A 21224-nucleotide genomic window follows, 5' to 3' on the forward strand; every position below is an offset into this window, starting at 1 on the left:
AGGGGATGGGTCTCAGAGGGACTTAGGGCTTCCACTTGCACTCTTGCCCTGGAGCCTGGCATGTCAGCACCAGAACTGCTTGGACCTCAGCCTTCATGTGTCCTGGGATCTCCCGCCTGGGCAGGAGGAAGGACTTGAGACTTGGGCTGCCATTGCAGACATTTGCCAGCAGGTGGCAGGGCAGGAGCAGGTCATGGAGGCTCGGGGTTCTGTGAGCCCACTAAGTAAGCTCTGGGAGCTCCCAGTGGACCTCAAAAGTGCCGGCTCCACTTAAAGCACTATTATTATCTCACAGGAGCATGATTGTTTGTCGTTCACAAAGTGCTTTCACAATTCTTGTCCCAGTTACAACAGCCCTGTTCTGAAGATGAAGAAAATGAGACTCAAAGGCAAAGAGGCTTCTTGCACGACAAAGAGCCAGGACTTGCACACGCAGAGCTCTGTTCCCTCTAGGTGCTCCAGGGCCCCAGTGTGGGTTTCCCTGTCTCTGGAGGGCCAGCAAACAGTGGCTGGGATTCTCAGGAACTCCTGTCCCTTCCAGCTGCTGCCTCGTCTCTAGTCTCCACCTGCAGTCTTCACCTCAGTGCCCATTTACCCCAAAACTCACTGCAGAGGGCTGGCTTCCCTCTTACTCCTTGTTCAGTGCATAGCAACGCCTCCGCACCCTTTAGGACACCGCTTCAGTACCTTCTCCGGGAAGCCCCCCTTTCTCCCAGCACGTACTGTGTTAGGTCCCTCTATGGGCTCCAGAACCCCCCTACCCACCTCACTGATTTGAAGTCACCTGAGCAAGTGTCTGCCAAACCGTGTGCTCTTTGAAGGCGGTGAGCATTTTGTCCATGCTCAGGATGCACGCAGCAGCTACCATCATCCTTGCCCCGAGCAGACCCCTGACAAATGTGTGCTGCTGGAGTGAAGAGAAGTGGACGCTGCAGGGGTAGGAGCATCCCACCCACCTCTGCAATAACAATGGTGAGCATTTAACATGGTGTGCCAGGCACACCCAACCTCCTTTCTATGCGCTCTTGTGACCATCAGTTCACCCCTCTGCTGGGCACTACTATTCTTGTCATTCCATGAACAAGGAGACTGTGGTGCAGAAAGTGAAGGCACCTGCCCAAAATGCCCCAGGGAAGGAAGTGAGATTCAGAATTGTAACCACTCGGAACACCTGCTAGGGGATGCTGCAGCCAGCTGGGCTCCGTGGAGGACTCAGAGATGAGCTATCCTGTCGCTTGTCTCCAGGAATCCCTGATGCCACCCCAGAGGGTGAGAACCAGCACTCAGGGCAGGCTAGGGTGAGGGCTGCACCTGAAGGTGCAAAGGTTGCCCTGGAGCCAGAAGAAGCGGCAGGAAGGGCGTGGCAGCAACTGGGAGTTCTGGGGAGGATTTGTGTGGATGCTCAACGGGTTGAGGTGTGGGAGGAGAGTGCATGCCAGAGCTGGGCTGAGAGCCCAGAACAGTGGGTCAGGTGGGGCTGGGGGAGAAGAGGCCAGAAGTGTTGGAAGCCAGAGAGTGCCCCGAATCTACCGTGCTGGGGGCATGCTTTTCCAGGATACATGTGAGGTCCCAGCAATGCCAATGGCTTTCCCCAGACCCAGGCCATAGTAAGTCTTCTACGGAACATCCTCCAGCAGGTGCAGGGAGTGTTTGAATAGGGCAAGGTGGGGCAGGTCCAGACCTGTGGGAATGGCCCCCTCTCCTCGTCCTTCCTCCTAGGATAAGCCCCACCCTTCCTTCTCCACCTGGGCCTGCCAAGGTCTCAGAGGCCACTTCCCTCTGGGCAGGCATCCCTTCCAGGGCCCTGGGCCACAGCGGGGGTAGATGGAGTTATCTACAAGTGGACTATCCCTTCCCCCTCAAAAAAGGGGTGGAGGATTATCATCTTTCTTGCCCATTGTGACCTTGGGTGAGTTACTTTCCCTCTCTTGACCTCAGTTTCCTCATATTACAACAGGGGTGAACCTGTGGTCCCCAAATACGGGAACTGGGCCGGCTGCTCAGAATCACCCAGGGAGTTTGCTAAAAATACAGATGTTTCAGGCTGCACCCTCAGGGAATAGGAAACATTAGGGCTGGGCAGGGCTCCAGGCAGCCGTAGTTTTAGAAAGGACCCAGTTTGGGAATTCGAGCACCCCCCTTCCCTGGTTCCCACAGTCACGCTGGGAGCTAGAGGATCCAGTTATCAGCAGGCCCCACCCCAGGCTTCCCGCTTCCCCATCCTGCTCCCCTGACTCAGCTAGATCAATATTGACCATTGGCCCCTCCCCTGCCCCGGACTCCCGCACCCCAAGCCCCAAAACTCTAAGACGCTGACCCTGGGTCAGCAGAGTCAAGGTCAGAGAAAGGCTTGAGGTCCAGAGGATTTCATTCCTGTCCCCTTCCCCTCTCCCCCACCTCCTACTGGTTTGGCAGGGCATCCCAGCTCACTGGAGAAACCACCCTGGCTCCTACTCATGAACTCCATCCAGCAAGAGGAGATAATCCCTGAACATGGCTCCAAAGAGGCGGTGCCCCCGTGACGCTCTCCATGGCATGGTCCCCAAGAAAAGGCTTCATTGGGCAGGTGGGGACACAGGGCTCCCTCTGCCCACAGCTCTTCCCCAAGGCACAAGGTTCCTTCCCAACCCATTCATCTTACTGACGAGGACGCTGGTCTAGCCTCCAAGGCACCTTGCCATGAAGCTGGAAGGTGCCAGCAAGCCCTAGGCCTCTGCCCTGGGCTGTCTCTGGCTCCAAGCACACCACCCTCCTTCTCCCTAGCTTGGTTGGAAGCAGGAGCTGGGCCCGTTTCTTTATCTGTACAAGGGACAGCAGGCTCATGAGAACCGTCCCACCTGGAGAATTTCTACCTGCCACCACGTTTTATGCTAAGAACTCTGATCATTTTTTTTAAAATATGCATCAAGCAGCTATATTATTTCATTTAATCCCCTGCCAGGGGAGAGTTATTCTTCCCCTTTTACATCGGAGGACACCTGGGTTCAGAGAGGGGAAGTAGATTCAGCTGCTCACACAGCCAGTGAGCAATGGAGCAGAGATTAGGCTCTGACCAGCGGATGACCTGGGCTCCTACCCGCTACGACACTCCAGGGATGCAGCTCACAGGTGCCGTGGACTTTAGTGGGAAAAGGCTTTATTCCCCCCCAATAAAAAATGGTCCTGGATGGGGGTACTGGGAGGCGGCCTCCATGTGGCCAGAGAGAGCGGGCTGCTCCGTCCTGGAGGAGAAGGTCAGGCAGCAGGAAGTGAGGCGGGTGGAGAGAGAGCAGGGGTGCTCCTAGGCGGGAGGCGGCCCTGGACGCCCTTCCAGGGCAGGACCTGCGTCAGCGAAGCCTCGGGCCCCAGAGGGAGTGGTCTGGAGTTCAAGGAGCCAAACTTTCCATGAGCCACCAGCAAAAAATGAGTCGGGAGAGCAGTGTCCACCGCAGAAGCAGACAGGGAGGGTCACGTGGAATTTGGAGGGGCTGGGACTCTTAACCCTTCGCTGGCTGTCCTCAGAGCCACCAACAAACTGCTTTCAGATTGATGCTGCATCCTGCAAAGCTGTGAACTGGCACTGTGGGTCTCCAAGGCCACACAGCCAGGAGGGGCAGAGCTGGGAATGAACCCAGGTCTGTGAGGCTGAGCAGTGCCGCCCCGCCCCGCCCATGGTGCCTGCTGCTGCCCCAAGCACTCTGGGGTCCAAGGAGTGTGGTATAAGGGTCTTAACTGCATGGGAAGGAAGTGGGCTGTTTGAGAAGACCGTGAGTGCCCTGCGCTCACAGCTCAGCAGATGTAGGGCTGAGTCAGCCCCCTGAAGACCCTAGGAGTCCACACCTGTGGGGGCTGGAGAGTGTATGGAGGTGGACCCTAAAAGGACGGGCAGGATTCCAACGAGTGGATGGGGAAGACACCGGGTCAGAGAGCCTGGACCTGCTCAGGGAACCAGGCAGAGATGAACTTGGCTGGGGTGGTGGAGGGGAACAGAAGCGGCAGGGCTTAATGAGGACCAAGCACCAAGGTAACCTGTGTGACCCCCCAAGTTGTCTGTTGACCCTCACTTGACCTTGGGAATATGGCTGGCCCCGATAGTGTAGCCAGGAGTCTCTCCTCTGCTCCACCCCTACCCCCATTTGCTCTCATTGATCGTAGGCTGGAAGTCACTGCAGATGGTCCAGGACACCGTCTCCGTGCCTCCCAGCATCGCCCAAGAGAACACCTTTTCTGGTAGGTCCCAGAACAGGAATGGAGGGCCCCAGGGCACCCCTCCACCACACCCCAGCCAGGCACATACCCTGTCTCTCAGAAACCCAACCAGCCTCCCAGGGTCAGGGGTCCATAGACACAGAAATAAGCTGAGACAGGAAGCAGAGCCCTGAGAGGGGGTGGGGAGCTCTGGGCCTGGCTTCAGCTCTAGCACAATCACATCGTGGAACCCTAGGCAAGCCCTACCTCTCTGACTGCTAAGCCCCTATGTCTGCTGAGCAGTTGGCCTGCACAGACAGACAGACAGGAGGCCCTAACTGAGCCATGATGTTTTACGTCTTCTGAATGAGTTGTCCACATTTAAAAATGGGAAATGTCTCATAAAAATTCTCTTAAAGAGTCAGGATATCTGGCAACATGGGCCCACACTTCTGAGGGGTCACACCCCTTAAGAGAGGCTCCCTCCCCCAGCTCACCACAGTCCCCGCCATTTCCTCTAGGCCCTCCAGCACTCACAAAGGCTCAGTTGCCACTTACTCTCCCACTCACACCGACAGCTTTGCTCGCCCCGGGTCCCTGCCCGGCCCTGTAGATGCTTGGGTTTGGCACCCACTAAGACATTCTAGGATTCCAGCCCGGGGTTCTACTCCAGACAGGACTGACATCTCTGTTAGGGATTCCTCCAGCTGCAGGTCCCTGGTCCCCAGTCCGCTCCCACTGCAGTCTGGCATGAGCAGGGAGATCTGGCATCAATATGGGGCCCAGGACGGAAGTAGCCGGGAGATGGCGCAGGCAGCAGGAGGAGTAGTGTGGTGTGGCAAGGAAGACTGTCGGGAACAGCGGAAATGGGAAATGGGAAAAGCCGGACAGACTGGAAGACTGGGCCAGGGCGGGCAGTCCGGGAACCGCAGGGCGGCGAGCAGGGGAAGCAGAGGCAGGAGGAAACAAGGCAGGGGAGCTGAGGCTGGTGGTCTGTAGACGCCTAGAAGCCTCCTATCGGAGTGGAGACTCAGAATCTGGGGGGAGAGAGGCGTAGACTCCTAGGATCCTCCATTCCTGATTTTCAGGACACCCAGCTGCAGCCATGAGGCTGGGTGAGGGGTCCTCACCAGGCCAGATCCCTGGCCTGGGCTCTGTCCTAGCGCAGGCCCAAAGAGCGCCTCCTCCCAGGCCAGAGGTGGCTCTGAGAAGGCTGGGCACCCAGGGCTCTGTGAGCAAGGCTGGAGCCTGTGCCCGTGGTGTGGGAAGAAGCACCCTGAATTGTGAAGTCCATTCCTGCATCCTCTGCAAATTAGCAAACCCATCTCTCTTCCCCTACCTAGAGCCCCAAACAAAGGTGGGGCAGGAGGGGGCCCTGGTCCTTTGTTAGGGGAAATTTATTAATATCCGAAATATGCAGTGGCCCTTCCTCTCCACCCCCAATCAAAGGCCTTGCAAACACCTGGGTCTCGCATTTGAAAGGCCCCGGGCCCTTTTATATTGGCAAGGTCCCGCCAGGAGGGAGTGGGTAGAACCAGGAAATTCTTCCAGCCTGGGAAACTCTTGGCTCCTCCCAATCCTGCTCTTGGAGCTCCCGCTGCAGCCACAGGTAAGGCTGGGGAAGGGCTGGAGAGGGAAGGAGGGCAGCCGGCCAGGGGAAGGAGACTGCTGGAGGGCCAGGGTTGCCACCGCTGGGTGACCTTGAGCAAATCTCTTCCCCTCCATGGGCCTCGGTTTGCCCATATGTGTAAGCGACCAGGCGGTCTTTAAGGGCCTTCCTCATCTTCTTCATCATCCGTCCTCAGCCCCACACACCCACCACTGCCACAGAGAAATGGCAGAGCAAGTGTCGCAAGGCAGGAGAGTCAGGAAAGGAGGCAGCTAAGCCTCAGTTTCCTGATCTGTCCAATGGGAGCCAGAAAGCTCCATTGCCTACCTTGTGGCTCGCAGCAGCGAGGAGACAGGGTAAGGAAGATGACCTCATTGGCGTTTATTAACAATAAACCAACAGAACATGGATGAGTTGGGGAGACACCAGGAGACAGATCGCAGAGGCTGACAGCTGGACCAGGCCGCCCGCACCACCCCCACCTCCCCCCAAGCAGGCTGCTCAGGCATTTTCCCACCCCACCCTCATCTCTCAGGGAAGGAGGGTCCCCAGGGCAGCCCCTCCTTTGCCTGGGGGTTGAGATGCCAAGGTCTCTGGTCATAGGCCTGGGGGGTCGGTTGCCCTCTGCTCTCTGCCTCCACCCTCCTGTCCATGCCCAGGGCCCCGCGCTGTAGTAGAGGGGGCAGCACTGGGACCAGACAGCCATGTGTGTGGACCATCTCCGAGTCTCTTAGTTGCCTGATCGTCCACAGCCAAGGTCACTTCCTCCTGCAGCTGGAGGAGACACTGAGGGCCACCAGGACAAGGGAGAAGGGGAGAGAGGGGCCCTGGGTTCCGACTGTGACCCCTCGTTCCCACCGCCACGGTGCAGGGCAGGCCTCCCTCCCTGGAGGGCATGGGGTCCAGAGAGGGAAGCTGTGGGCTTCTCCTTCTTTCCCCAGCCCCACCCGTTAACGCCCAAGCTTGGGCACTGGCCCTCTGCAGGCCTCCCACCTCCACCACGTCCCCTCTGTTCCACCCCGCACACTGACCCAGGACGTTCTACCTACAGCACAACCAGATCATGCAAATCCCCTGCCCAGTACCCCCCCAACCCCCACCCCCGTCCCCGGCTCCCCCCAACCCACCATCAATCTTCATTCCCACTTGAATCCTATTGTAACCTGGTAACACCTGTTTCTCCCGCCACTCCCCCTGCTCACATGCCCTTGGTCTCTCCCCAGGGCGCCTCCTGGCCCCAGGGGAAGAGAAGGGGGCTACATTCTGACCTTCACACCTGGGTTGGGTCAGTGCCTTGGCCAGAGGCCCTCTCCATACTGCCCTCCTCTCTCTCTCTCCAAACTCGTCCAACCTCCAGGGCCCTCAGGTCCCACGTCTTTCAGAAAACCTGGCACTTGTGCACATACATATGAACCCACCAGGATCTTTCTCCCACTCGATTTGCTAATCTTCAATGCCTGGGGCCTCAACGGCCTCATGACATCCTGAGCATCCCCGCCTGGCTTAAGATTCTGGCTGCGTTGAATTGTATGGGGCAGGCTCCCTGAGAAAAGGGAGGGGGCTGAGCCCTGAACAGAGATGAGAGGGAGGTGCCAGCTGCCACAGGAGAAAGGGAGCTGGCTAGTCAGGACGCCTGGGGTCCAGTCCCCTCTGCCATGTGACCTTGGACAAGTCCCTCCTCCCTGGCTTAAGTTTGTCCTTCTGAGAAGGGCTGTGCTGTCTCATTCTCAGGTGGGGTGTGTGTGTGTGGGGGGGGGTAGACAGAGGTTTCAAGAGAGGCAGAGGCCACAAAGAGGAACTTGCTTCGAGAACTGGCATCACCATGGCAACCTCGCACAGCCTCAGGCCTCTCAGAACCCCAGAGGGCGCACAGCTACGCTTGGGGATGGCAGGGCCTCTGGTCTGCCTGCTTTCTGTCTCACATCATGGATTCCTCTTCCTCTGCAATCTCACGGTCCACCTCGATGGCTGTGTTCTCGAAGCTGGTGATGCCCCCGTACTTGCGCATGTGCACCATCAGTGGCTTGGGCGACTGGCTCCCGGCCAGCGTGGCCACATACATGCCCGTCCGGTTCTCCTCCAGCGACGGGCCCCAGTCCATGGCTGGCCGGCTGGCCTGCTGGAGCCGCTGCAGCAGAGCAACCACAGCGATGAGACCCAGAGCTCACGGAGTGCTTCCCGGGCAGTACCCTTACCGCGTCACCCAGCTCAGTCTTTGCAACAACCCGGGGTAAAGGAAGGGGCACTGCTACTTCCCCAAGGGAGGAAGTCACATCCCTAGAGAGAATCCCGCCCTGCCAGTCACGAGTTGGGTGCCTCTGGGCACAGAATTTAAGCTCTGTTTCTGCATCTATAACTTGGGAATCATGATGCCGTTAAAAGGTGGTTAGTGAGGCCCTAAAATGAAGCACTCAGCAGGGTGCTGGGAACAAGCTAAGGCCCAGTAAACGGTGGCTCTTGTTACGATTACGTGGCAGTCAGTCCAGAAGTCCACTCTGGGTCCCCTCCCCTAAGTGCTGAGTCCTGAGCTCCGAGGAGGGAGCTGTGCACAGGGAGGACTGAGGCAGAGTGTCCCCGACCTCCAGGTCTCTGACATTCTGCCTCAGTCTGACTCTGATGCTAACCATTCCCTCTCCGAGCCCCAGTTTCCACCAAAGGAGGGAGCTGACTAAGATGATGACTAAGCGTGGACATTCGAGGGCCGTCTTCCTCAAACCACGTTGCCAAAGCCCTCTGCCTGCCCTGCCAGGGAGAAGAGCCCCAGACTCTTCAGTGAAGGGAGACAACCAACATGGAGTAGAGCCTGCTGAGTGTAGATTCCATGGGAGATACTGTGAGCAGTACCCTAGTCCAGGGCGTAGCACAGCCTCATACTCAGAGCACAGTGATACCCACTAAAATGCATTGAGAGTATGCTACCCCGCTGCTCAGAAGCCTACCAAAGTCTTCTCGTCTCATTTGAAATCCAAAATACTCCTGCCCCCGTCTATCTTCATGATCTTGGCTCTGGTCACTCCTTCTCCGCCCTCTCTGATCCAGTCTCACTGACCTCCTTGCTGGCCTTAAAACGGCCAGCCCTTCCTGCCTCAGGGCCTTTGCACTGACTGTCCTTCTGCCTGGAATGCTCTCCCCTTAGACGTCTAAACCAATCATCTTGGCGATTTAGTCAGGTCTCTGACACCTCCTCAGAGGTCTCCCCCACCGTCAGCCTGGCGGGAACACCATCTTCCATCACTCTCTGTTCTTATACTCTGGTTTTGTCATATTTTGTTTGCTTTTAAGTACTGCACTTACCACTGCCTTCATGTGTTTACTTGTTTATTGTCTGTCTCTTGCATGAAAATCCCTGAGGGCAAGGGCTTAAAGATTTGTTTCCTGCTGAACACTGGTGCCTACCAAGGTTTCTCAATCCGAGAGCACTGCTGACACTTTGACCTGGAGGGCTCCCCGCTGTGGGAGCTGCTCTGTACCATGAAGGGTGTTTAGTGGGATCCCTGACCTCTAGATGCCAGTAGCATTCCCCCTCCAACCCTATCCCCTTGTGACAAACAAAACTGTCTTTAGACAGTGCCAAATGTCCTCTGAGGGCAAAATCACCCCCTGATTTTGAAGTGAGAACCCGTGGCCTAAAACCGAGCACTTACCACGTCCCAGCTCTGTGCTAAGTATGGGCTCATTTAATCCTTACAGCATTTTTATGAGAGGGATGTTATTACTTTTATTATTATTACCTCCACCCCTATGGATATTATCTGAAAGTAAGATTCAGAGACATTAAGTTGGCCAAGGTCACACAGGTGGGAAATGGTGGTGCTGGCATTTGAATCTAGGCTGTCTGACCCCATTCTGAAAATTCAAAAATACTCTGCTTTTCTGCCTCTCACAGTACTATGTTGATGAGTTTTTCTTCTCACAGCAACCCTATGGGCAGGTATCACTGTCCTCGCTTTAAGAACAGGAGAAAGCAAGGTTCAGAGAGGTACATTCACTTGCTTAAGGTCACAGAGCTAGCAAGTGGCAGACCCAGGATTCCGATCCCAGTGTGTCCATGCCGGAACCCTGGTTTCTGAAGGTGGCACTCCTGAGCTGGGCAATGACTCCTCTGACAGGCTCACCAGTCCCCCCAAAACCTGCCCCCTCAGCCTGGCTGTGGGCGATGGTGACAGGAGGGTGGGAGGGAGGCAAAGCAAGGCTTGGGAACCATGAGCTTCCTGGGGGCTGGAGCCTCCACCCTGAGCAACATCCCTCCCTTCTTCCTTTCTCAGACACCGTGGCTCACATGCAAGGAGACGAGTTTCCTTTAGTAGCACAGTTGGGGCTCTTAAGGTTCAGAGAAGGCAAGGGGTTTGCCTCAAGTCACACAGCACTTGGAGGCAGAGCAGCGGCTGGACTCCAGGATTCCCCTGTGGTCTGTGCTGTGTGAACACAGCCCACTTCTCCCAAGGAAGGGCTCTGAGCCCCTCTCCAGAAGCTGAAGGACAGCCGAGGAACCGTGGGGTGTAGAGGAGTCGGGGCAGTAGTGTGCTGGTGAGCAGGCTGGGGAGGAGGGTGAAGGGGCACAAGAGGCCTGACATCAATTTCAAGCCAACAATGGTTTAACAGCTGGCTCAGAACATTCCTGAATATTTAACAATGAGCTCTGATAAAGCAGTACTAGTGGTCCTGTACACCCCTGAAGGAGAGTGTGTGTGTGTGTGTGTGTGTGTGTGTGTGTGTGTCCTTCCGCCCGTCCGTCCGTCCGTCCCAAGGCTGTCTTTGGGCCCCTAGCAGGCTTGCTCAGCTCCGCTCACTATGATAGCCTCTTGCTACCAGAGGACTCCACACCCAGGCCTCAGAAGTGGACGGCTCAGTGTGCAGAGGGCACTTGAGGCTCAGAGAGGGGCGGGATCTCCAGTGGCCACACAGTATCACAGCATGTCCACGGGCCCATAAAAGGTCCCTCTTCCCCTCTTCCGAGCCTGCAGATCCCTATGCCAAACAGCTTGCATGCTCGATGCTTTCTGGATCTCTCCACAAAGCCCTGGCTGTGGGGCAGGGCTCCTGCTCACAGGAGAGTGACAGCCCACCTTTTGGGGTCCCTCAATATTGTCTCTGACCCTGAGTTCCACAGGGAAGCCAAGGACCTGAGTTCAATTCCTGAGCCCTGCCCAACTCATGGGGCACTGGATAAGCCCCTTGGCCTTTTAGGTTCCCCCGAGACATGTGGGCATCGGCCAACATCAGTGGTCTTTGGATTGTGCAACCCGCCCCCCTGCAGGCCCCGAAGGTTGTAAGGGGCCTCAGGGCAGGACTCTAGCCCCCAGGGCTGCCACAGTCCCAGCAGATCTGAATTGATTCATAGTTCAGGCTACTCGTTAGGAAAAAATGCTTTTTGGGTAAAAAGAACCCTGCAGTTTCTGGAAAAGGTGTTGGTGCAGACATTTTGTGTCCTAGGGGGTGGGCCCAGGGCAGGGCCACAGGCCGGGGAGGCTGAGGGCAGGCAGGGGTCGGGCAGACTCACCTCCCAGAGCGAGCCCTCCTCTCGCAGCACAGCCACCAGCATGCCGGCCGGGATCATGAGGCAGGACAGCAGGCCCATCAGGATGCCCAGCAGCTCCGCCCAGGCTGGGAAGCGGTAGCTGCCATACTCTGAGGGCTGGTACTTGACGATGCTATACACCAGCAGGGCCTGTGGGTGGGGGGCTCCCAGCATCACAGTGGGCCTCGGGCAGGCCCCGGGGCTTGGGCTAGCCCAGGTCTCAGCTACTTCAAGCTGCCTCGAGCTGCCAGAGATAGCTCGGCCCGGGGCCATCCCAAGGCCTGAGAGAGCCCTGCCCAGAGCCACCCCGTCTCAGAGGTAGGCCAGTCCCAAGCTGTAGCAGAACCTGAGCTGGTCCTGAGACAGCCCTGCCCCAGGCTGACCCACTGCCAAAGCCTGAGACAGCCCAGCTCTGGAACACCCTAATTCCTAAGATGGCCTATCCCTGAGCTGCTCCAACCCTAAGGCCGAGAAGCATAGCCTCAAGGCCCCTGCCCTGAGGCCCGAGAAAGGCCCAGTCATTTTGCCAACCAAACACAGGGCCGGGCCCAGCACAACTGCAGAAGCCAGAGGCTTCAAGGAGGAGGGGAGCAGACCTGGGTCCTGGTGCCCAACCCACCCCTCTGCCCCCACAGAGGTCCTACCAGACTGAATGCCCAGAGAGGCCCTGCTCTCAGCCCCGAGCCCCCAGCCAGCAGCCCTCCCTCCCACCCCCGGTTACCAGGAGCGTGGCTGGGGACAGGAACAGCCAGCAGGCCCTGAAGTAGAGGCCCGGCTTGAAGCCCAGCATCATGTGGATGTCCCGGCAGAACCTCTGGATGCCTGCACAGGGAAGGGAGGAGAATGGCCCCACCCACAGGCCCCACAAGCACCAGCGGTGCCCCCTCCACCCCAGTTGCCCCCGCCAGAAACCCTGGCCCTTGGGACCAGGGACCCAGCACAGGGGGAATCCAGGGTAGATGCCCATTCTCCCACTGTGGGGAGCCTGACTCTGCCTCCCACAGCCCCTCTCACCATACACCCGGGTGACAGCGAGGCACGTGGTGATCACCACCACCATTAGTCCGAAGCTGGCGCTGTAGTCGTCCAGAAGGACCAGCCAGTACATGCCGCCCTGGAATACAAGTCACAGCTCTGGGGTCCCCTCATCTCAGCCTCACTCCCCAATGCAACCCCTTCTCCAGGTAGAAAGCGAGCAGGAAGCAGCCAGGCTGGCGGGGAGGGCAAGATGATGACAGTGTGACCGCTGTCCTCCTGCCAAGCCCCTTATCATCTGACTTGAGTCTCAAAACCAGCCTAGACATAGACCCCATTTTATCAGTGGGAAAACAGGTTTAGAGAGGTGAAGCCACTTGTCCTGCGGTCACTCAGCAAGTGCAGGATCGAGGCTTGAACCTAGGTCTTTTAGACTCCAAAGCCAAGATTCTGGGTCATAGGCCAAGCTGCCCCCTGGGAGAGAGGGCCTGGGGTGGACTAGGTTCCTCCCAAGAGGAAGAAGCAGGTAGTCCGGGGAGCGCACAGCCTGGCCACAGACAGTCCTGCAGGTGCCTGCCCCAGCCGTCCGCGCTGGCTGCCCCCACCCTGCAGCGCCACTCACGTCGGTGGTGAGGACCAGCCCCATCAGGTACATGGCCACGCAGATGAGCCCCGAGAACACAGCCTTCTTGGGCCGCAGGTAGTAGGGGAACTCGTCTGTCACAGCTGTCACAATGGTCTCCAGGAAGGCAAACTGGGGGGAGGAGAGGAGGAGGGTCAGAGTTCTGCCTCCAGCACACACGTACACACACAGAGAACACCACACAGACACAGAGACACATACGCGTCACACACAAACACACACACACACAGAGATACACATCACCCACATATCATGCACACAGACATATCACACATAGACACCCACAGATACACACAGAGAGACACAGACACACACACATCACAGACACACACCACGAGGCGCACCCACTGGCAGAGACAAGCTCACCTGGCTGTCCAAGCCGAGGGTCAGCAACATGAAGAAGAAGAGGAAGGACCAGAAGGGTGAGAGGGGCAGCATGGTCATGGCCTGTGGGTAGACGACAAAGGCCAGGCCGGGGCCTGGGCCCAGGGCACACGGGGTCAGCAGCCTGGGGAACTCGGGGGCCCCACAATCATACTCAAACGCACACGGTCGCTTACACTCACTGGGCACGCTAGTTTGGCCAAATGCAGAAACGTACACTCACTGCCTAGTTCCAACACTCACTCCAGACAGGCCCGCACGCTGTCAGTGATCTACAAACACAGGCTGATAAATTAAATGAATTAATGAGCAATGAGTAAACAGAAAATCAAATAGAAAGCCTCATTTGAATATGCTTATGTACACAATCACTTGCACAAACAATTCCATGAACACACATACTCAGGCACTTCCACTGACAAAAGACACTGACTCACAACACCATTCAAACCCTCAATTCACTAGCAAAGGCATCTCCACACAGGATGTGACTCATTCGGACAATTAGGGCAAGCTTCTAAGGCTTGACAAAACAGAAGACCACCTCCTACAGAGAGTCGCTTATCTCCAGACCCAGATAGAAACATACTCATTCGCACCCCCATCCCTTTGCACTTGGACACCCAGACAGCAGCTAAGACACATTCATTCGTGTGTCCACACACCCACATGCACACTCAACACACCCACCCACAACCTTGCTGGCCCACACATACACCCTCTTGCCCAGCCCATCTGGGCTCGACACATACCCTCACCCGCCAGGGCCGAGCAGCCTGCCCACCTGCTTTGGCTACTTGGTCCACAGGCACACCCAGCTCCTGAGACATGTAGCCCAGCACGGAGAAGATGGCAAAGCCAGCCAGGATGCTGGTGATGGCGTTGCCCAGAGTAACAATGAAGGTGTCTCTGCCGGGGAAGTCCAGACACAGGCCAGCGTGAGCAGGCCCCACCCTCACCCTGCGAGGCCCTCCCGACTCCGGGCCCACAGGTCTGGGAGGCAGCACTGACCTATAGATGTTCTGGTGAAATGTGTTGTAGGAAGCAAAGGTGAGGAGCCCTCCGAAGCCCACACCCAGGGAGTAGAAGATCTGAAGAGCAGCTTCGATCCACACCTGTGGCAGGGAGGGGTGCAGATGGAGGGCAGAGAGAAGGGGCTGGCACACCGTGGTGTCCCGAGGAGGAAGGAGATGGGGCACGAGCCAGTTGACAGGTCCAGGGATGCTGCGGTGAAGAGCCTGGCTCACAAGTGACACGGGCCCTGCTCCATCACTTGGGCAAGTTCCTTCCCCTCTCTGAGCCTCATTTCCCCATCCAGGGTGTAGAAGATGCTTTCTAAGCTTGATCCAATTCTGAAGGAAGCAGCGCCTTGTGTAAATTTTCAGTAGATGCACACTGACAATAAGCCCACATAACCCCTTTACTTCCCTGGAGTTGGAGGGGCCTGGCTTCGACTCCCAGCTCCACCACTTTCTAGCCGTGTAGCCTGGGGAGGCCACATCGCCTCTCTGGGCCTCTGGACCTTCATCTGTACTGAGGGGATAGGAACAGTACCTCCCTCAGAGGGCAGTGGTAAGGATTACGTGACTTACCGATATGCCAAGTGCTAGAGCAGGCTCAGGCACAGTCATCCGTTAGTAAATAAGAAACGTTAGCTGTCAGTACCATTGTTGGTTCTGTTATGCCCTCCTTGGGGTTTGGAGTCAGACAGATCTCAGTGGGAATCCCAACTCTGCCACTCCCTAGCCATGTGACCTTAAGCTCATCACTAACGCTTTAGGGCCTTGGGTTCTTCATCTGTAAAATGGGAGAATAAAGTCTACTTCATAGGATTGTGAATAATAATGAAGGAAAAAGACACAGTGCCAAGCACAGTGCCTGGTACAGGGGGCTCACCACGTGGAGGATTCCTCCCCCACCGCCCCTCTTTTCCCCAGGAAGCTCTCTTTCCACCCCCCAGCTCAGGCCTGACCCCTCCCTCCGCATGCCGGCTTCGAGGGCCTCACCTTGGAAGACAACAGGTGGTGGAACTGAGGGGTGAGATAGAACTGGATGCCCTTCCAGGCCCCTGGGAGGGTGACTCCGCGGACCAGCAACATGAGCAGAATGAGGTAGGGGAACGTGGCCGTGAAATACACCACCTGAGAGACAGCAAGTGGGGATGGAAGGGGGTGACCCTCTCTCTTCCCTGCTCCTCTCAGAAATTCCCATCTCACTAACGTGCCTCCCCAACCTTCAGGGAGCCCAAGCTGGGGACAGCCATCATCCGGGATGCTCTCTTTTCATCTTCCTTCCCTCCCTCCACACATCATCCCATCAGCAAGGTCCCAACACTGCTTCCCAAGGCTGTCCCTATCCATCCACTCTCTCTAGCTCCACTGCGCCCTGGTCCACGCCCCCCTTCAAGCCCAGCCCACATGGTCATCAGACAATGGACATGCCCAGACTCCTCCCGGCCCCATCTCCGTCTGATCCCAAACTTCCAGCCCCTCCCTCAGCAACCACTACCAAGTGTCAGGCTCCTCACTGCCTTCGCTTGCACCCCGCTTACTCTCCTGTCTTTCTAAATGGTTCCTACACTGTCTTTCTAGCCTTTCTTTTAGTGGTTCTCTTCCTCCAGGACAACATCTCTCAGCACTTTGCAGAGGGACACGTTCTAATTTATAAATGATTGAGTAAACCACTCAGAGGGTTTCCAAGTCCCTCTGAAACAGCTTTATGGCCCTTCCTAACCCAAACAGGCATCTGCGCCTTTGTCTCCCCAGCATCCAGTTGGCCTCTGCAGATAACAGTAGCCTGACTTCTCCACCTGGGGCTGACTCCATTCCCAGCTCCAGGGGTGGGCATGTGACCCTGGCCCAGCCAAGGAGAGGACTCCACCCTCCTGCCCACAGTGACTGGTTCAGGGATGGGAATAAGAGCCATCTATCCAGAAAGGCTTAATTCTAGGATTTCTGAAACCTGGGGCAAGAGAGACCCAGTCACTAAGCAGGTAAGATGGAAGCCTAGATCTGCTAGGGGCAGCCCCACAAAGAATGAAGCATAAGGAGGAAGCCAATCTAGAGGAAAGCATTGTTGAGAGACCAAGAGAATGACAGTCGTGATAACTCCAACTGAGCCCCTAGATCCAGCCATGCCTGAAGTAGACACTTTGGACTTCCCAACTGAATGTGAAGTAACCCTGACTCATACCCACCCTCCAAGCATTCAACAAACACCTGCTGAGCTTCTTCAAAGTGCCAAGCACTGAACTGGGATATAAACTTGAATAACAGATAAGTTCTGCCCTTGGCATGTTTCTAGTCTAGTGAGGGAGCCTAGCCACCATCCAGCCTCACCTCCACATCTTTCTTCGGGCAGTGCCTGCCTCCCCCAGTCTCAATGTCCTCTCCCATCCCCTCTTCCCAGTTAAAGTCCATTCAACCTCTTAGGCTCAGTTCACACCCCGCCTCCTCCAGGAAGCCCTCATCCTTCCCAGTCCCTCAGGCCTCCAAGGCCTCCCAGCTTCACCTTGCCCGAGGACTTCACACCCTTGAGGATACAGAGGAACACGATGAGCCAGGCAAGTAGCAGGCAGAGGCAGAGATTCCAGCGGATCTGCCCGGGACTTCCGATGCCCCGGCTGCCTTGGATGTGGAGAACATAGCGGCTGTGGGAGAGAAGGTCTGAGTGTCCTCTGGTCACCCTGCCATGCTCCATAGACATGGAGTAAAGCTGCGGCCAGCCGGCAAGGCTCTCCTGCCTACTGTCTATTTGACTCCTCTCTGTCCTTTGCTGCCCAGCTCTGCACCCAGGAGGTGGGCCTCTGCAGACCCCATCACCCAGGCTGCCTTCCTCTTCAGTTTCTATTTGGGTCTAGCTAATGGGAAGGAACAGCAGGAGACTGGGTGATGGGTTGAGGTATTTGCACACACGTCTACATGCACACACATACTCACACGCATGCACGCGCGCATGTCACCAAAGGGTCTGACTGTGACTGCCGTCTCCTTTGGCACAGCTCTTGTTGGGCAGCCTTTCCTCCAAGGCTTCAAGTCTCCCCTGGTTCTGGTGACACTAGTCCCTCCACTCGCCTCCTTGGCTCAGGGGTGGCTGTCCCTCCTGCTGGTCCCCAGTGCCTGATCCTTCCACGTGGGTTCCCTCACCTCTGTGAAGTCCCTCCACTAAACTCCCTTCAGCGAAGCCCTGTGAGATTGCCATCTGCTTCCTGCCCGCTCCCCAACTGATGCAGTGGGCCTGGTGTTTCCATGGAGACCCCTGGCAGCTGCCAGTGACCACGTCATGTTCTTTGGCTTTTAGCTGCAGACCCAAGCCTGTCTCTACCCACCAGTCAGCAGGTGCAGACACTTTGGATGGCCTTTAAATGGACAAATGAATGAACTGTGTAATAAATGCAGGTTGGAGACCAAAACATTTGAAGACACGGGGCTCATTTAGGGGAAAATTTCTAAGAGCAGCCTTTTGCAGGGAAACTGTTGGAAGTGTACGATCTGTGTTCTCTGGTCAGCCAAGGCTCCCTACCTAGGGACCAGGCTACTCTGGAATGTTCCAGAACAGGATCAGGGATCAGGATTCCTTGGTGCCAGTGCTGCCTCTGCCAGTTAGTCCTGAGCAAGCCTCTGAGCCTTGTTTTCTCAACCATAAACTGGGGCTTTGGGACAGGCCAATGGGCAGCAGTGCCCCCCTGACACCCACCATTCACAGGGGCTCACAGCGTGCCTGTCACCATGGTCAGGGTTTTACCTGCATTACCTGTGCAATTCTCCCAGCAACCCCTTCCTCTACTGTAGTCTCCCGTCCTGTTACACTAACCTGAGATGATCCCTGCTATGTATGATCGTGGCTTTACCTACTGATCTAGTCCGTGCTCAGTAAAATCTGACTGAAAGAATGAATGAATGAGTCACTGGCTGATAACATCCTATGAAGCAGAGATTATTATTACCCCCTTGTACAGAGGAGGAAACTGAGGCTCCAAAAGATGACTATTACTGTCATCATCAGCATCATTATTACCAGCTAGCATTTATTGAGCGCCCACTACCTACCAGGCTGGATGGCACACTTTATATGCCTTCTTTCCTTTAATCCTCACAGTAACCTTCAAATACTATTAACATACCCACTTCGAAGATAAAGCATCAGCAGCCAAATAAATTGTTCAAAGTCACGCAGCTGGTCAGGTGAAGAGCTGGGATTAGAACCTAGAGTCCACCTAACACTGGCACTTGAACTCGGCCTTTGAGGTGCACGCTGAGCCCCCTGGGGACTCATTCCTGCCCTCTGTCCCTCCCTGGCCTCTGCGGGGCCTGACCTCCAGTACTCCTCGCTGGGGCTGACGGTGCTGGTGAGGTTGAGGGGCAGGGCCCCATTGCCATTCTTGGAGCCTCTGTGCTCAAGACAGAGGTCTGTGTTCCACCAGTTGCCGCAGTGCTCCCAGGGCAGGTCGCTGGTGAGGGAGGCGAAGAGGTAGAAGAGGACGTAGGCGATGATCATGTTGTAGTAGATGGCCACCAGGCCCACGATGAGCAGCATGGCGGCGCCGGCACCTGGGCGAGGCGGGGGTGGGGGGGCAGGGGGCGGCCCTCAGGCCAAGGAAGCTACCCTCTTTCTGGGTTCCCCTTCCCTCTCTGCCCAGAGGTTTCCAGCTGGGGGACAACCTCTATGCCTCCCACAGGCTCAAAACACCCCGGGGACCACTGAGGCCTCACCTTTGAAGAGGGGGCTGATTTTCCAGACGGCCAGGGGTCCCAGGCTAGAGAACTGGCCCAGAGAGAGCTCGAGGAAGAAGAGGGGGATGCCACAGATGGCCAGCATCAGGAAGTAGGGCACGAGGAAGGCGCCTGCGAGAAGAGGGGAAGGCAAGGAGGGTCTCAGGGGGGTCGGCTCCCACAGAGCCCAGCTCTAGCCCCGCCCTGCGCCTGACCGGCACACACACCACTTCTCCCCTGGACTGGGGCTGTACACTGCAGGACGGCCATCTTCTACGCCAGGACATCACTGAGGGCCAAGGGGGCAGGCGGGGATTTACTCACCTCTGTAGCCCCAGTGCCCAGACCAGGGCTGGGCTCAGAGCAGACACAGAGTGAACGAATGAACAAATGAGCGAATGGATGAGTGAATTCTCTGCCTAAGAAAGTACAAACCCCTCAGAACAGAATCCAACGCCCCTCAGAACCTGGCTCCAGTCTACCTGCCTCTCCCCTCCCTGCAGTGCCACCTCAGATGCTTGTGGCTGCCACCTGTGGTCTCATGTGCCCACCACGACTTTCCCTTTTCTTCCCATATCAGCAGCCAGCTCCTTTACAGAACTGCCCACCACCATATGGCTCTGGAAGGGCTGTCAGGCACACTGGCCAACCCCAGCCCACCTCTTCCTGGGCACCTATCCCAAACCAGGCCAATTAGAGACCTTTCCTGTGATTCTATATAGATGCCTTCAGAGAGAGCAGTTCTGAGGAGGAAGTCATTCCAGAGCTGTCTGTGGCCACCCCCGACCCACCTGCAAGGAGGAAGCCTGGCCCAGGGAAAAATGAGGTCAGCATACAGAAAAAGCATCGGGAACCAGGAAGGGGGAAGCAGAGAGAACCGTGGACATCACTGAAGCTTCGGAGGCCAGCTCCTGCCCTATACTTCCCAGTCATCCCAATTCAGCTTGTCGCTGCTTCATCTAGTCTTATTTGGATTTCTGTTGCTCTGACAAACTGCGCTTCTGTAAGGAGTCTGGTAGAGGTGGGAGGAGACACAGAGTGCTGGTGGGAGCACACTGGCTCTGGAGAAGACAGCCCTGGGGTGGAGTGCTGGGTTGCCGCCATGTGACCTTGGGCAAGGAACCTGACCTCTCCAAGCCCCGCTGCCTCATCAGGGAAACAGTACCCACCCAGGTGCTTGCAATCAGGGTTAAATGAGACAAGCATGGAAAGCACCAAGCCCCGGCCTGGCCAACGGTGCGTGCTCAATCCCATGAGCACTTAGCACAGCTACGTGATGGCGAAGCAGGAACAGAGAATTTAAGATGGAAGAGATGTTGTGTTTTCAGCCTGAATGGAAGGAACCAAGAGAGGAGGCTAGATTGAAGATTCTAGAGCAGGAATAACTGATTGATGGAGCAAGGTTCCAGAGGAGGTAAGGCAGGAGAGGAGGGGATGGGAGAATATTGAGAGCACAGTCATCACTGATAGGCAGATACAGCCCTTCATCACAAAGCAGAGGCAGCCCCCCTGCCCATCACTCGGGGCCCAGGAAGTGCCAAGGCTTAGGGAGATAACCGTGTGAGTATCCGTGCTGGGAATGAGAGAGGGAGGGACCCTGAATCTTGGCCCACTAGCCTAGACATCCGTCAAGCAGGGCGTCAGGCGCATACCTCCTCCGTTGGTGTAGGCGCGATAGGGGAAACGCCAGACGTTCCCCAGGCCTACACAGTAGCCGATGCAGGACAGCAGGAAGTCCAGCTTGCCTGTCCAGTTGCCCCGATCTGCCGTGAAGTCCGCGTCCAGGTCTACATCGCCCTGGTCACTGGGGGTCATCAGCAGGTCTGGGGTGTCAGGCTGCCAGTAAGAGAGACCAAAGGGGTGAGGGAGAAAGGTGAGGCCAGGCTGGAACTGTGACCACCCCCCCCGAAACAAGAATATGGAATCAATAGGGCCAAATGCAAAGAAATCCACTGGTTCAAACAATCAACTGCTCTCACCTGGGCTGACAGGTTAATAGGCAGGAGCTTCTTGGGGTTTTAGGTGACCACAAACTTATGAGACCAGCAGGGTGGCTCAGGCACTAAGAAGGCCATCTTGGTCTTAGTTTGGCGAACACAAAGGTCAAACCAAGGGATGGTCCTATTTTGATGATGATCTTAGTAACAGTTCCCATGTATTGAGCACTTACTATGTGCTCACTGCACTAAATATTTTACCTGATTTCATTCCCGAAAC

At 56.4% G+C, this 21224-nt stretch overlaps 1 protein-coding gene across 1 annotated transcript; it reads right to left on the reverse strand.

The window, feature by feature from the left end:
- Positions 1–6932: 6932 nt before the first annotated feature.
- Positions 6933–20843, reverse strand: SLC6A7 (solute carrier family 6 member 7). The gene is made up of 13 exons (XM_006204448.4): positions 20660–20843; positions 19008–19139; positions 18611–18845; positions 16807–16945; positions 15303–15437; positions 14308–14411; positions 14081–14205; positions 13279–13391; positions 12892–13023; positions 12309–12408; positions 12016–12116; positions 11277–11444; positions 6933–7904 (listed from the first exon to the last, which is right to left on the reverse strand). Exons 1-13 carry the CDS (start codon positions 20820–20822, stop codon positions 7695–7697), a joined length of 1857 nt encoding a protein of 618 aa, XP_006204510.2. The 5' UTR covers positions 20823–20843; the 3' UTR covers positions 6933–7694.
- Positions 20844–21224: the final 381 nt, after the last annotated feature.

The sequence above is a fragment of the Vicugna pacos genome, chromosome 3, assembly GCF_048564905.1.
Source record: "Vicugna pacos chromosome 3, VicPac4, whole genome shotgun sequence".
In the NCBI taxonomy this organism is placed as follows: Eukaryota; Metazoa; Chordata; class Mammalia; order Artiodactyla; family Camelidae; genus Vicugna; species Vicugna pacos.

Excerpts from the sequence above, each read along its gene's own strand:
- SLC6A7 (XM_006204448.4), bottom strand. The coding sequence starts at position 20,822 with ATGACCCCCAGTGACCAGGGCGATGTAGACCTGGACGCGGACTTCACG. Across the intron at positions 18,846-19,007 it reads AATCAGCCCCCTCTTCAAAG|GTGCCGGCGCCGCCATGCTG; the intron begins GTGAGGCCTCAG and ends CGCCTCGCCCAG. Across the intron at positions 13,392-14,080 it reads GGACCAAGTAGCCAAAGCAG|GCCCCGGCCTGGCCTTTGTC; the intron begins GTGGGCAGGCTG and ends CCCTGGGCCCAG.